Raw genomic sequence first — 12,986 nt, 5'->3', positions numbered from 1 at the left:
TCAAGGCTTTATTTTAACTTTTTAAACCTGAAGAAACAACTTGACAACTCCAGTTTATCTTAATAAATGTCAGCTCTTGTGTTACGTTAAAATGTCCTCAGGGACTATTAAGAAATATAGAACTATTTGCCTGGAAAATTAGAGGCTTCATTTTGCTATTTTATTTTTAAATTTTGTCTTCTGTATTTCACCCCTCCATTGCTTTTTGTGTATCCTCACCTTGCTGTAAATTTTTCTTATTGCTGTCAGTATGCCTGCCTCTAATAGCTTTTTCATCTAATTTTCTGCCTTTACTCTGCTGAGGAGTGGGAAATAAGAGGCTCTGTCTTGCTTGAATTACGACCAAGAAAGAGTAAATGGCTTATGAATTGAGGTACTCTCCCAGGAGGTTTGGGACATGGCTTTGTGATGTCTTATTTGTTTATTCTTGGTTGTGTTTTATCTAGCAAGATTGCTAAAAAGGTGACCTCTAAAAGATGCAGTTGTTACTTTACTTGCGCTAGCATTTGAATCTGTTTGGGAAAATGCCAAATGCTGAAATTGTTTCGCGTTGAAGTTTATCTTGGAATAATCCTTAGGGATTTTAGAAAAGCAAGCCACGTAGAACACAATTTTTCAAAATGTTGATGGGACACTGGTACTCTAGATTTTATAAATTTCCCAGCAGACGGACCATACTATCACAAATAAAGTAAGCAAAGCGAAGCTATTCATTTGTCTTCCACAGCAGAAACACACCGAGGGCTTTTCAGTGGATCATTTTTTCAACTATACTGCCTTGGAACTTTGGTCAATGATTGCACATTTACAGTTATTACATGGTGAAATGACATTTCACGAGGCAGTGTGGTCTACTTAGGGTTTTAAAACATATAAGCTGATTTAGCTTACTTACCTCTGCAGAGGTGGTACTCTTTCCCCCATTTTTCTGAAGAGGAAACTAAAAACTCGGAGACACTCACATCACACGGTAGCGTATTGTCGGGCAAAGATTTAAACCCATCTGTCTGACTTCCCAGCCCAGGCTTCTGGAAACTTGCGCTTTATTCCAGTTCTTACAATAACTGATTCCAAATGTTTTCTAATTTATGTGGATGTTTCTTTCCTTATTTGTAAAACAAGAGAATCGACCCAGTTGATTTCGAAGACTTCTCAGAGCTCTGGTTAGAATCCTAGATTTTTTTTAGATTTTTGTTAAGTGCCTCGGAGAGGATGATGAAGAGTAGATTGGTTCAGACGGAATCATCCCAGTAAGACTTCACAGCGGGTACATTGTATCACAAAACTGAACCTGTACATTTTTAGGCCTGGCTTTTATAGCTGAGATTTTATGGCTGTGTCCCAGCCTCCCAGCCTTGTCTCTGACAAGTTCCAGACCCCAAAAGTATGTGTGTTAGAAGATGGGTGAGCCCACGGCAGAGCACATGGAGCGGTGACCGCAGAGGTGTGGGAGTCTTTGCCACATGAAAATCTGCTTTCTGAGTCGACGCTTAAGGAGAGATGGAGGGACTTCTTACCAGATGAAGAACAAAGCAACTTTATTAAATAATCCTTCACTTCTCTTTAGAAAAGAGGAAGTCGTATTTAAAGCCATCCCATCATTTTGCAGTCCTGCAACCCATAGCACTAAGTCCCCTGAAAACTCTCGCTCGCTGCATCTCTCTGTAGGTCAGCCACGTAGAGCTCTGCCCGCTGGGCAACACTAGGGGGCACTGTCCGCGCAGACTACAATGTCCGCGGCTGTCCCTGGAGTTGCATAATGCGGCAGATACAATAATAACCACCATGTCTTGGGACGTTTCTTCTGTGCCAGGTACACCAAACGCCATATTTCCTTCGATCCTCACAACAACCTTACGAGGTAATATGGTGAGGCGTATTTTCCAGAGGAATTAACTGGGACTCAGAAAGTGCCCATGGTCAATCCACTAGCGTGTGGCAGGGGTAGGATTCGAGCCCAAGTCTTTCTGATTTTATAATTCGTGCTCTTTCCACTATATACCACCCTCACTCCATGGAAATTCTTCTAAGCCAGGCCAGTGCAGACTGAGATAACGGAGGAACATGTTCTTAGCATCCTGGAAACATTTCTTCGGTGATGACTCAACAGCTCGTGACCACAATACTACCCTGATTTCAAACCTTTCATGGCTGACATTACTTAAAAAGAGAGTGCAAAGCCTGTATGATAGAAGCAAGGCCCCATCTCGCACCTTCCTTCCTCCTCACCTACCTCTTTTCCAAGGTACTCTGTGCCCCCAACAGCCATCTATCTAGATATTTCTGGCCACAGAGCGCACTTTTGTACTTTGGGGTCCCATTGGCCATTTCCTTTGCAGTAGACTCAGACCAAAGGCCTCATTTTGGCATCTTTTGGGACCTTTTGTGGAAGGAACAAGTTAGTCACACCCAAAGTGATGAGGGGAGCTTTTGCTGCAAATGTCAAAACTCTACTCAAAGATGCTTTCTTTGTGTGGGTGTGTGGTCAGTGTGGGATAAACGCAGGATTCCAGTGAAATCCCAAGGGCCAGTCCTGCCCATAAGCCCTTCACAGGCCAAGGAAGAGACCTGTCAATCTGGTCACCTATAAGTATGCTTCATTTTTTCTAAAGCAAAGCTATAATGTGTATGCCTCTGTATGTATTAGAAATATGATTGTACACTGAGGAGGGGTTGTTTGATGTTATAATGCAAAAGTACATGATATGCAAGCAGCAGGACTAAGGAAAAGAGGTAAAGGAGGCTGGGACTGAGGGGAGGCAGTGCCTTCAGAGCTGAGGCTAGCTTGACGGGGCTTCCATTTGTCTCCTGCTGTCATCCCACGCACTGTCACATGTGCTCTCCACTCCACCCCCATCCCACTGGAGCTGTTGTTTTCTATTCCTAGGAAAATTTTAGCCTAAAAGGAGGTGAAGGGGAAACAGTCTTGTTCTCCCACGCCTACCAGCTCTGGCCTTAGTTTTCAATTATAGGCCAAGACAATTTTTAGACAACTGTGATGTGCCCATAAATCCAAGATGGAGTGTTTAACAGGTCATCTCTCTAGCCAAGAAAAATTTAAAAGTAGGCTATAAATGTGATTGGTCTGTTCCAAGAATAATAGCAGCAAGCTCCTGGGCCTGGCATCTCAGAGAACTGGCTAATAATTCACTGAATCCAAGCCTCTCCAGTCAACACAGGAAGGGTCCTCACCTCTGAGAATGTCTAGCCCAAGTAGTTTTTAAAACTCACAGAGCACCAGACCTAGAAGAATCTTAGAGATAACTTCAGTCTGAGCCAGTAGAAAACTAAGGGGACGGAGAGGTCAAGCCCTGCCCAATGTCACACAGTTATGTATCAATCCTGAGCAGGTGTGGGTAAAGCCCACTCACCACCTAGAGCTATGTGAGTTTCTGTTTGTGATTTCTGAATCTCAGCACCCCATCAGCAGAATGTTACCAGAAACACCTCTCTCCTCAGATGGCATTGTCACTTTTTCCCACACTGGGATGGCGTAATACTTAAAGATTCTGAACAGTATATGACAATCATTCCTGAGACACAGAAAGAGAGCGAAGCAGACATTACTGCCCCTCTCTGCTGCTCAGAGGCCTTTCTTAGAGTCTTGTACATTTAATTGAATACCCATCTTAATTTGCATTGACAGCCAAAGGGGCCAATAATTTGCTTATAAATATAGTTTCTACTTGGGGTGCCTAGCTAGCTCTGTCAGTAGTGCATGTGACTCTTGATCTTGGGGTTATAAGTTTGAGCCCCATGTTCGGTGTAGAGATTACTTAAAGAAATAAAATCTTAAAATATATAATATATATATATTCTATATATATAAAATCTTAAAATATATATATATATATAATTTTTACTCCTCTCCTTCAAGCTGGGACCTTTTATGAGTGATCAGCTTTTAGAACTTAATGAAGAGACCAGTTTCAGACAAATCTTGGCTTGCTCAGCCCTCGCTCCTCTCCTGGGCCTGGCTCCATATTCAGAGGGCAGAAAAAGAGAGTGATGTGTTGAAGAGGGCTAATGTCTCATTTTCCATGACTGCTTTTCTAGTTCACCTCTGCTTCTTCTTTGGTGGCAACTTCTATGGCTCACAAAATCAGATGTAACTAGTGGCTCGTGTATGTGGTGGAACATTAGGTACAACTTTACTTGGGAGTGCCTGTTTCTCCTTGACTCTCTCTTATTGCTTGGTCCTTCTGATTTTTCTGGCCCTCTCTCTATAAGCTCTTCTTTCTCCCTGGAGACTCAGCTTTGGATGCTGGGTTCAAGCCCCTGGGATCAAGCCCCACATCGGGCTCCTTGCTTCTCCCCTGCCTGTCGTTCCCCCTGCTTGTGCCTGTTCTCTCTCTCTCAAATAAATAAATAAAAATGTTTTTAAAAAGGTACTGATCCCTCAGTTTGTTTCCTGATATTAAGAATTCTGCTGGAGGGTGCCTGGGTGGCTCAGTTGGTTAAGCGACTGCCTTGGGCTCAGGTCATGATCCTGGAGTCCCAGGATCGAGTCCCGCATCGGGCTCCCTGCTCAGCAGGGGGTCTGCTTCTCCCTCTGACCCTCTTCCCTCTTGTGCTCTCTGTCTCTCATTCTCTCTCTCTCAAATAAATAAATAAAATCTTTAAAAAAAAAAGAATTCTGCTGGAGTGGTGGGGGGTGAGAGGGATGGGGTGGCTGGGTGACAGACATTGGGGAGGGTATGTACTATGGTGAGCGCTGTGAATTGTGTAAGACTGATGAATCACAGACCTGTACCTCTGAAAAAATAATACATTATATGCTAAAAAAAAAAAAAAAGAAGATAGCAGGAAGGGAAAAATGAAGGGGGGGAAATCGGAGGGGGAGACGAACCATGAGAGACTATGGACTCTGAGAAACAAACTGAGGGTTCTAGAGGGGAGGGGGCTGGGGGGATGGGTTAGCCTGGTGATGGGTATTAAAGAGGGCATGTATTGAATGGAACACTGGGTGTTATATGCAAACAATGAATCATGGAACACTACATCAAAAACTAATGATGTAATGTATGTTGATTAACATAACATAATGAAAAAAAAAAGGTACTAATCCCATTCATGAAGGATCTACTCTCATGATCTAATTATCTCCCAAAGGCCTCACCTCCAACTACCAACACACTGGAGATTAGATTTCAACATATGAATTTGGGGGCGGGGGCACAGACGTTCAACTCATAACACTAAATATATTCATTTAGGCAAAAAAAAAAGCAGGTTAATTCTAAATAATAAATAAATAATGGTAAAGGTGGTACAAAAATATGGCAGAGATCATCGTTTGTGCAAATATTTGGAAACAGTTTGGAAGTGTCAAGTGAGTGCTTTAGACATGAATTGCAAGAGGAATTTCAAGGAAGGATCATATACAAGGAACTAGGAGGCCAGGGAAGAATTCCTAGAGGAGGTGAGCTTTTATAACATGGGCGGGGGGAGGTCATATGAGCAAAGCTATGGTGATGGGTGAGGTGGCAATAGGAAGCCTGTTGGACTGGATGAACCATTCACGTCTGAGAGTCATAGTTGGAGGAGAATTGCATCTGTAGTCACAAAGTGGAGGGACCCTTATATGAGGAGACTGCCTTTTTTTCTGACTTTTTATTTTGAGATAATTATTGATTCACATGCAGTTGTAAGGAATAGAGATAAATCCCTTTACCCAGTGACTCCCAATAATGATATCTTGCATAACTATAGTTCAGTATCATAATTAGGAAATTGATGATGATACAAGTCCCTGACCTTATTCAGATTTCACTGGTTTTGCACGCACTCCTTTGTGAGTGTGTGTGTGTGTTAGTTCTATGCCATTTTATCACACATGTAGAGTGGTGTGGTCACCACCATAGTCAAGACACATAACAATTCCAGCACGAGAATCCCTCATCTACCCTTTTATAGACAGAGCCACCTCCCTCTCTTTCCTCTTCTCTAACCCCTGGCAACCACAAATTGGTGATCCATCTCTATAATTCTGTCAAGTCAAGACGTGATATAAATGCAATCGTACATATGATGACTTTTTTTCCCTCTTAAACACTTTATTGAAAAGTTGGCAAGATAAGACATATATTAAGCAATTAGAAAGCAAGATAAAGAATGATGGCCTGACAGAAAGATTGGGAAGCTGGGAAGGAGTGTCCGTGATGTGTTGGGGAAAAAGGAGAGCAAGCGAGTCCTATTTGACATGTGTAATTTGGCTTTTTTCCACTCAGCATAATTCCCTTGAGATCCATTCCAGTTGTTGCTGGTATCAATAGTTCATTCCTTTTTATTGCTGAATAGTGTTCCATAGTGTGGATATACCACCGTTTAACTATTCACCCATTGTAGCAAAAGTGGGTTGTTTCCAGGTTTTGGCAATTATGAGTAAACCCGTTACAAACATCTGTGTATGGTTTTTTGGTGTGAACATAGATTTCATTTCCGTGGGGGAAATATCCAAGAGTACAGTTGCTGTGTCATATGGTAGGTTTGGTATGTTTGGTTTTTATAAGGAACTGCCGTACTCTTTTCCAATGTACATTTCCACCAGTGATGTGTGAGCGATCCAGTGTCTCTGGATCCTTGCCAGCATGTGGGGTTACTTGCATTTTTATTTAGCTAACCTGATAGGTGTGTAGTAATATGTCATGGGTTTAATTCACATCTTCCTAATGGCTAATGATGTTGAACATATTTTCATGGGCTTATTTGACATTTGTATGTTTTCTTCAGTGAAGTGTCTGTTACTATCTTTTGTCCACCAGCTAATTGGAGTATTTATGTTTTTATTGTTGAGTTTAGAGAGTTCTCTATATGTTCTAGATAGAAGCCCTTTGTTGGATATGTCCAAATATTTCCTCCTAGTCTGTATGATATACCAACGTAATAAATGTTGTTTATGACTTCTTTAAATTAAAAAAAAAAGGTTTTTATCCTCTTTACAGGGCCCTTCATGGAGAAAAATTTTTGAATGTTGATGATATCCAATTTACTAATTTTTCCTTTTATGGATTGTGTTTTTGGTGTCAGGTCTAAGAACTCTTCACTTATCCCTAGGTCCTAAAGATTTTCTCCTATGATTTGTCCTGGAAGTTTTATAGTTTTATATTTAAGGCTGTGATACATTTTGATTTTTTTTTTTGGTATAAATATGAAGTTTAAGTGAAGGGTTCATCTGTTTTTGTTTGTTTTTGCTTATAGATGTCCAATTCCTCCAGTACCGTTTGTTGAAAAGCTTATCCTTCTTCTATTGAATTGCTCTTACACCTTTGTCAAAAGTCAGCTGGGCATATTTGTGTTGGCCCTTTGCTTTTTACAACCGTCTTATTGATATTTCCTATCACTTGATAGCAACATCTTGAAAAGAACAAGGTTAATGGACCTTCTACCCCAATAAATCATGTCACTAGTATAATAAATTATTTGATTATGAAATACTTGATAATTTAGAAAGGTCTCAGTACACACTCATGAATCATCTGCAAGGCCTTATGATCCTTATGAGAACAGAACATTTGGCTTGTATCCCACCAAAATATTTCCTTTTACCTAAATAGAAAGACATGGGAAAGAGTGCCCGTATTTTTTCCCCAGGGCCAATAACATAGTTGCTTAAGTTTGACTTTGGGAACTTTACAGGGCCAAGAAAAGTGATTGGACTTTGTCAGGGTCTTTTTCTTTTTCTTTTTTTGCAAAGGCTTCAACAGAGACATGTAACCAGCAGCTCTGCCAGGACTCAAGAGTCTGCTCACACACACAAAAATAAGAAGGGGCATCTAAGGAAAATGAGCTGATCCCTTTTAGGGACGTGCCAAAGCCAGATAACCCAAGTTAACCATACCAAGATATAGCCAGTCTCAGAGCTAAGTACTGTAAATTAGCTCTGCTTCCTTGGGTTTTTGAAACATGCATCTGTATAAACCTGCCTGTGCAGATATTCCCAGCTCCAAGCTGGGTCTACCCAAATCCAGTGAATCGGCTCTGAAATGTAGACGGCACTTAGCAGTGACCAAGCCTCCCCCTCAGGTAGCCTGCTGGCCAGCGAGGCCCAGTGGAGCAGCGGAACGGAAGTTTCTGGAGAAGTTCTTACGTGTCCATGGAATCTCATTGCAGGAAACGACGAGAGCAGAGACAGGCATGGCTTACAGGTACTTGCGGCTCACAATGTCATCCGACCAGGGCGCTGCACTGAAGTCCGGGGTTGTTGTTCTTAGAGAAAGAAGGATGGAAATGACAAAGCCAACACTATCTAGAAAAAGGAACAGAAAAATGCATGCAGGGAGCCCTCTTCTTGGGCCGCCTCAGTTTTTTGAGCTTTATATTGTCTACGTTCTCTTTGCGCAAAAGGTTACATAGAAGGTAGTCCAGCTCACCTGTGGAAGCTCCTAGCCATGTGCTGTCAGTAGAAATATCTTTGGCTTGGTGTAGGCAGGTGACTTAGCAGGTCATAATGAAGAAAGGGGGCTCTATTCTTCTTAAGGGAGTTGATAAAGTAAGAGTAGGATTTTTTTGAAATGCTGCCTGGGCTTCAAGGCTCTTGTTTTCCTCTAAACCTGAATCCTGTGGTTTGTGCTAATGGTTAATAAAGCAGTTCACGAAACTGAGCAAGTTCTTCTTGAAATGATGGCCCCCCCCTTTTTTTTTATCATTGCAGCCCAAGATAAATTACTGCTTGTTCTCCAACCTTCCAATACCATCATTTATTCTGTGAAAGATTAACAAAAGGGAGAAGTTTTCCCCTGGTATGGGGTTGGATGTGTAATTTTTATAAATTGCTCTGCAATGGGAAGTATCATTCTTGGTCTGAGCAGTTATTGTTCAAATCTCTATAAGATATGCCTGTGCTTAGCTAAATTAGCCAGTGGCAACTGCGTGTTACCTTGACAAATGCTTAGAGTTTTAAATATCAGGAGAGTGAGCAAAAGCCGTTCAGAAGGACAAGGGTGCTGAAAATGGAAAAAAATCACTTAGCATTGGTAAAGAGCAGTTGTCCCAGCTCCAGTCCAAACTCGTACTTCACAGAGTGAGATTGATTGTGTTTGCATGGACATGATGTCCTCAGTGATTTCATTTTTTTTATAATCCAAAGGTCTATGTTAGTGAGTAGCTACTGCTCTAGTTTATCAGCTAAATTGATTAATAAAGCAATTTGCAAGGAAATGGCTTCTTTCTGTGGAGAGCAATGTATTTCTCACAGACTCTATGCAGCTAAGGGTTCAGAAGGCAGAAGAGGAATGAGCTCTTCTAGGTTTATGGGGAATATACACTGGGTGTTCCTCACCCACCCTTCCTGAATCTGTCTTCCACAAGAAGGAGCTGCCTTCTCCCTCTGCCTCTTCACATTCTCTCATTCTCTTCTTTATGCTCTCCCTGGCCCTCAGTCATGGGGCGGTGATGTCTGAATAGAAGTTAGCTGAGGGTGAACTGTTTCATTAAAAAAAAAAAATCTGTCTCTGCATCTTTGTCACCGGATGGGTGGTATTACCATGAACTCTTGTATAGACCTCCAGAGGGCATGCCTCTTTCTCTCAAAAGTCCTGGTTTTGAATATCAATTAGACCTCTGGCGATGTGTGCCAAGGTTCAGAAGAAGATATGTTCTAGGACAGTGTTTTTCAAACAGTTTTGAAGCAGAGGATTTACCCCTCCTCAAATAGGTAAAAGCAAAGATATCCTTGTTGGAGTTGGAGGCCTGGAGGCCATCTGCTTGAGGTGAGCAGGCATCCCCCGGTCTGGCTTCCGAGGCAGCCCTGCCAATCCTATATTCCTGTGGCTTGAGAATACAGCTCCAAGGGGACTCTTCATCATGCCTTGAAGAGCAAGGCTCTGTGGCCTTGAGGATGCTAGGTCCTGTCATGGGGTCAGGCTCTTGGGCAAGGGTAGGTGCCACTGGATCATACTAGTAAGAAGTGGGAAGATTGCTGTTTCCAGATCAGACTTTGAGGAGAGACAAGTGCAGTTAAATGGAGAATTGGCCCCAGGACATCACCAAAGCTTTGAATTATGATGAGCTTGCTGTGCTCTGCCCCCCTTCCTCCATTACCTTCCTCCTCCCTTACCCCTCCCTCCAACTTGAAGCATGTTTCCTTTCTCCAGATTTCCATAGTAATTTGTCTATTCTTCTGAGACCCTTATTAATCATCCTCATTTAAAACATCATCCTTTGAACATTAGGGAGGGATTTTTACGGAAGAGAATACAGGTTCTCTCAGTTCCCCCCAACTTGGCTTTTGACCATGACTTATTTTTTTGTTTTTAAGTTTTTTACTTTAGTTCCCGGATAGTTAACATGCAGTGTTATATTAGTTTCAGGTGTACAACATAGTGATTCAGCAATTCCATACATCACCAGTGCCCATCACAACACGTACACTCCTTAACCCCCATCACCTATTTCACCCAACCCCCTCTTCCCTCCTCTCTGATAACCATCAGTTTGTTCTCTATAGTTAAAAGAGTCTGTTTCTTGGTTTGTCTCTTACATTTTTTCCCTTTGTTTGTTTGTTTTGTTTCTTAAATTCCACATATGAGTGAAATCATATTGACTGTGACTTCTTTTTTTTTTTTTTGATGTGTGTGTGTGTAGAAAGCATCTTTCTTTTTTTTAAATTAAATTCAATTAGCCAACATATAGTACATCATTAGTTTCAGATGTTGAATTCAGTAATTCATCAGTTGCATATAATACCCCGTGCTCATCACATCATATGCCCTCCTTAATGCCCACCACCCAGTTCCCCCATCCTTCCACCCACCTCCCCTCTGGCAACCAACCCTCAGTTGGTTTCCCAGAGTCTAGAGTCTTTCATGGCTTGTCTCCCTCTCTGATGACTTCCCATTCAATTTTCCCTCCCTTCCCCTATGATCCTTTGTGCTGTTCCTTATATTCCACATATGAGTGAAACCATATGATAATTGTTTTTCTCTGATTGACTTATTTTGCTCAGCATAATACCTTCCAGTTCCATCCACATTGATGTAAATGGTAAGTATTCATCCTTTCTGATGGCTGAGTAATATTTCATTTTGTGTATATACCACATCTTCTTTATCCATTCATCTGTCGATGGACATCTCAGCTCTTTCTACAGTTTGGCTATTGTGGACATTGTTGCTATAAACACTGGGGTGCAGGTGCCCCTTCAGATCATTACATTTATATCTTTGAGATAAGTACCTAGTAGTGCAATTGCTAGGTCATAGGGTAGCTCTATTTTTAACTTAAGGAACCTCCATACTGTTTTCCAGAATGGCTGTACCAGCTTGCAGTCCCACCAACAGTGTAAGAGTGTTCCCCTTTCTCCACATCCTTGCCAATGTCTGTTGTTTCCTGACTTGTTAATTTTAGCCATTCTGACTGGTGTGAAGTGGTATCTTATTGTGGTTTTGATTTGTATTTCCCTGATGCCAAGTGATGTAGAGCATTTTTTCATATGTCTGTTGGCCATTTGTATATCTTCTTTGGAGAAATGTCTGTTCATGTCTTTTGCCCATTTCTTGACTGGATTATTGTTTTTTGGGTGTTGAATTTGATAAGTTCTTTATAGATCTTGGATACTAGCCCTTTATCTGATTTGTCATTTGCAAATATCTTCTATCCCATAGGTTGCCTTTTAGTTTTGTTGACTGTTTTCTTTGCTGTGCAGAAGTTTTGATCTTGATGATGTCCCAATAGTTCATTTTTGTCTTTGTTTCTCTTACCTTTAGAGACATGTCTAGCAAGAAATTGTTGTGGCTGAGGTCGAAGAGGTTGCTGCCTGTGTTCTCCTCTAGGATTTTGATAGGTTCCAGTCTCACATTTAGGTCTTTCACCCATTTTGAGTGTATCTTTGTGTATGGTGTAAGAAAATGGTCCAGTTTCATTCTTCTGCCTATGGCTGTCCCATTTTCCCAACACCATGTGTTGAAGAGACTGTCTGTTTTCCATTGGATATTCTTTCCTGCTTTGTTGAAGATTAGTTGGCCATAGAGTTGAGGGTCCCTTTATGGGTTCTCTTTTCTGTTCCATTGATCTATGTGTCTGTTTTTGTGCCAGGACCATACTGTCTTGATGATTACAGCTTTGTAATAGAGCTTGAAGTCCAGCATTGTGATGCCCAACTTTGGTTTTCTTTTTCAGCATTCCTCTGGCTATTTGGAGTCTTTTCTGGTTCCATATAAATTTTAGGATTATTTGTTCCAGCTCTGTGAAAAATGTTCATGGTATTTTGATAGGGATTGCATTGAATGTGTAGATTGCTCTGGGTACCATAGACATTTTCACAATATTTATTCTTCCAATCCATGAGCATGGAATATTTTCCATTTCTTTGTGTCTTCCTCAATTTCTTTCATAAGTGTTCTGTAGTTTTTAGAGTACAGATCCTTTACCTCTTTGGTTAGGTTTATTCCTAGGTTGACCATGACTTCTTATAAACATAGTTGGTGTTAGGTGGGAAGGTGAATTTCATATTCTTACTTCCTTACCTTTGTTTCCATCCCCCATCCCCCTAACTATGGCTATGTCAAAATACCTTGTTCAACCTGTCTTTTCTATTTTCTTCTTCTTTTTTTAAAAGATTCTAGTTATTTATTTGACAGAGAGAGAGATAGCAGATAGCAAGAGCAGGAACACAAGCAGGGGGAGTAGGGGAGGGAGAAGCAGGCTTCCTGCCAAGCAGGCAGCCCAACGCAGGGCTTGATCCCAGGACCCCAGGACCATGACCCGAGCTGAAGGCAGATGCCCAATGACTGAGCCACCCAGGCGCCCCTATTTTCTTCTTTTTGAAGGGTCTTATTTCATGTATAGTGGAAAGAGAATGGGCTTTGGAGTTAATCAGAACAGAGTTCAAATCCCAGCTTTTTTGGTCCACAAACCATGTGACGTTAAGCTGGCTGTAACATGTAAGTGCCTAACACGCAGTAAGTGCTCACTAAATGTGGGTTCCCTTCCTGCTTATTCTATAGACTCTGTCATTCATTCTAGGGGCAGGGGATGAAAGTCCCTAA

At 41.5% G+C, this 12,986-nt stretch overlaps 1 protein-coding gene across 3 annotated transcripts in view; it reads left to right on the top strand.

Moving 5' to 3' along the window:
- KCNAB1 (potassium voltage-gated channel subfamily A regulatory beta subunit 1) overlaps positions 1-12,986 on the top strand; it is a 399,097-nt gene that overhangs the window by 15,113 nt on the left and 370,998 nt on the right. The window contains exon 1 of one of the 3 annotated variants that reach the window (XM_021702560.2): positions 7,852-8,147. The exons of the other annotated variants lie outside the window; for them this stretch is intronic. Within the exon in view, the coding sequence (XP_021558235.1) occupies positions 7,906-8,147 (242 nt within the window). The 5' untranslated portion in view covers positions 7,852-7,905. Of the gene's footprint in view, positions 1-7,851; positions 8,148-12,986 lie in introns of those variants that run through there. 3 annotated transcript variants of the gene reach the window in all.

This window comes from Neomonachus schauinslandi, chromosome 1, assembly GCF_002201575.2.
Source record: "Neomonachus schauinslandi chromosome 1, ASM220157v2, whole genome shotgun sequence".
Classification (NCBI taxonomy): Eukaryota; Metazoa; Chordata; class Mammalia; order Carnivora; family Phocidae; genus Neomonachus; species Neomonachus schauinslandi.
The sequence above is the reverse complement of the archived record's forward strand: the minus strand, read 5'-3'. Positions and strand labels throughout refer to the sequence as shown.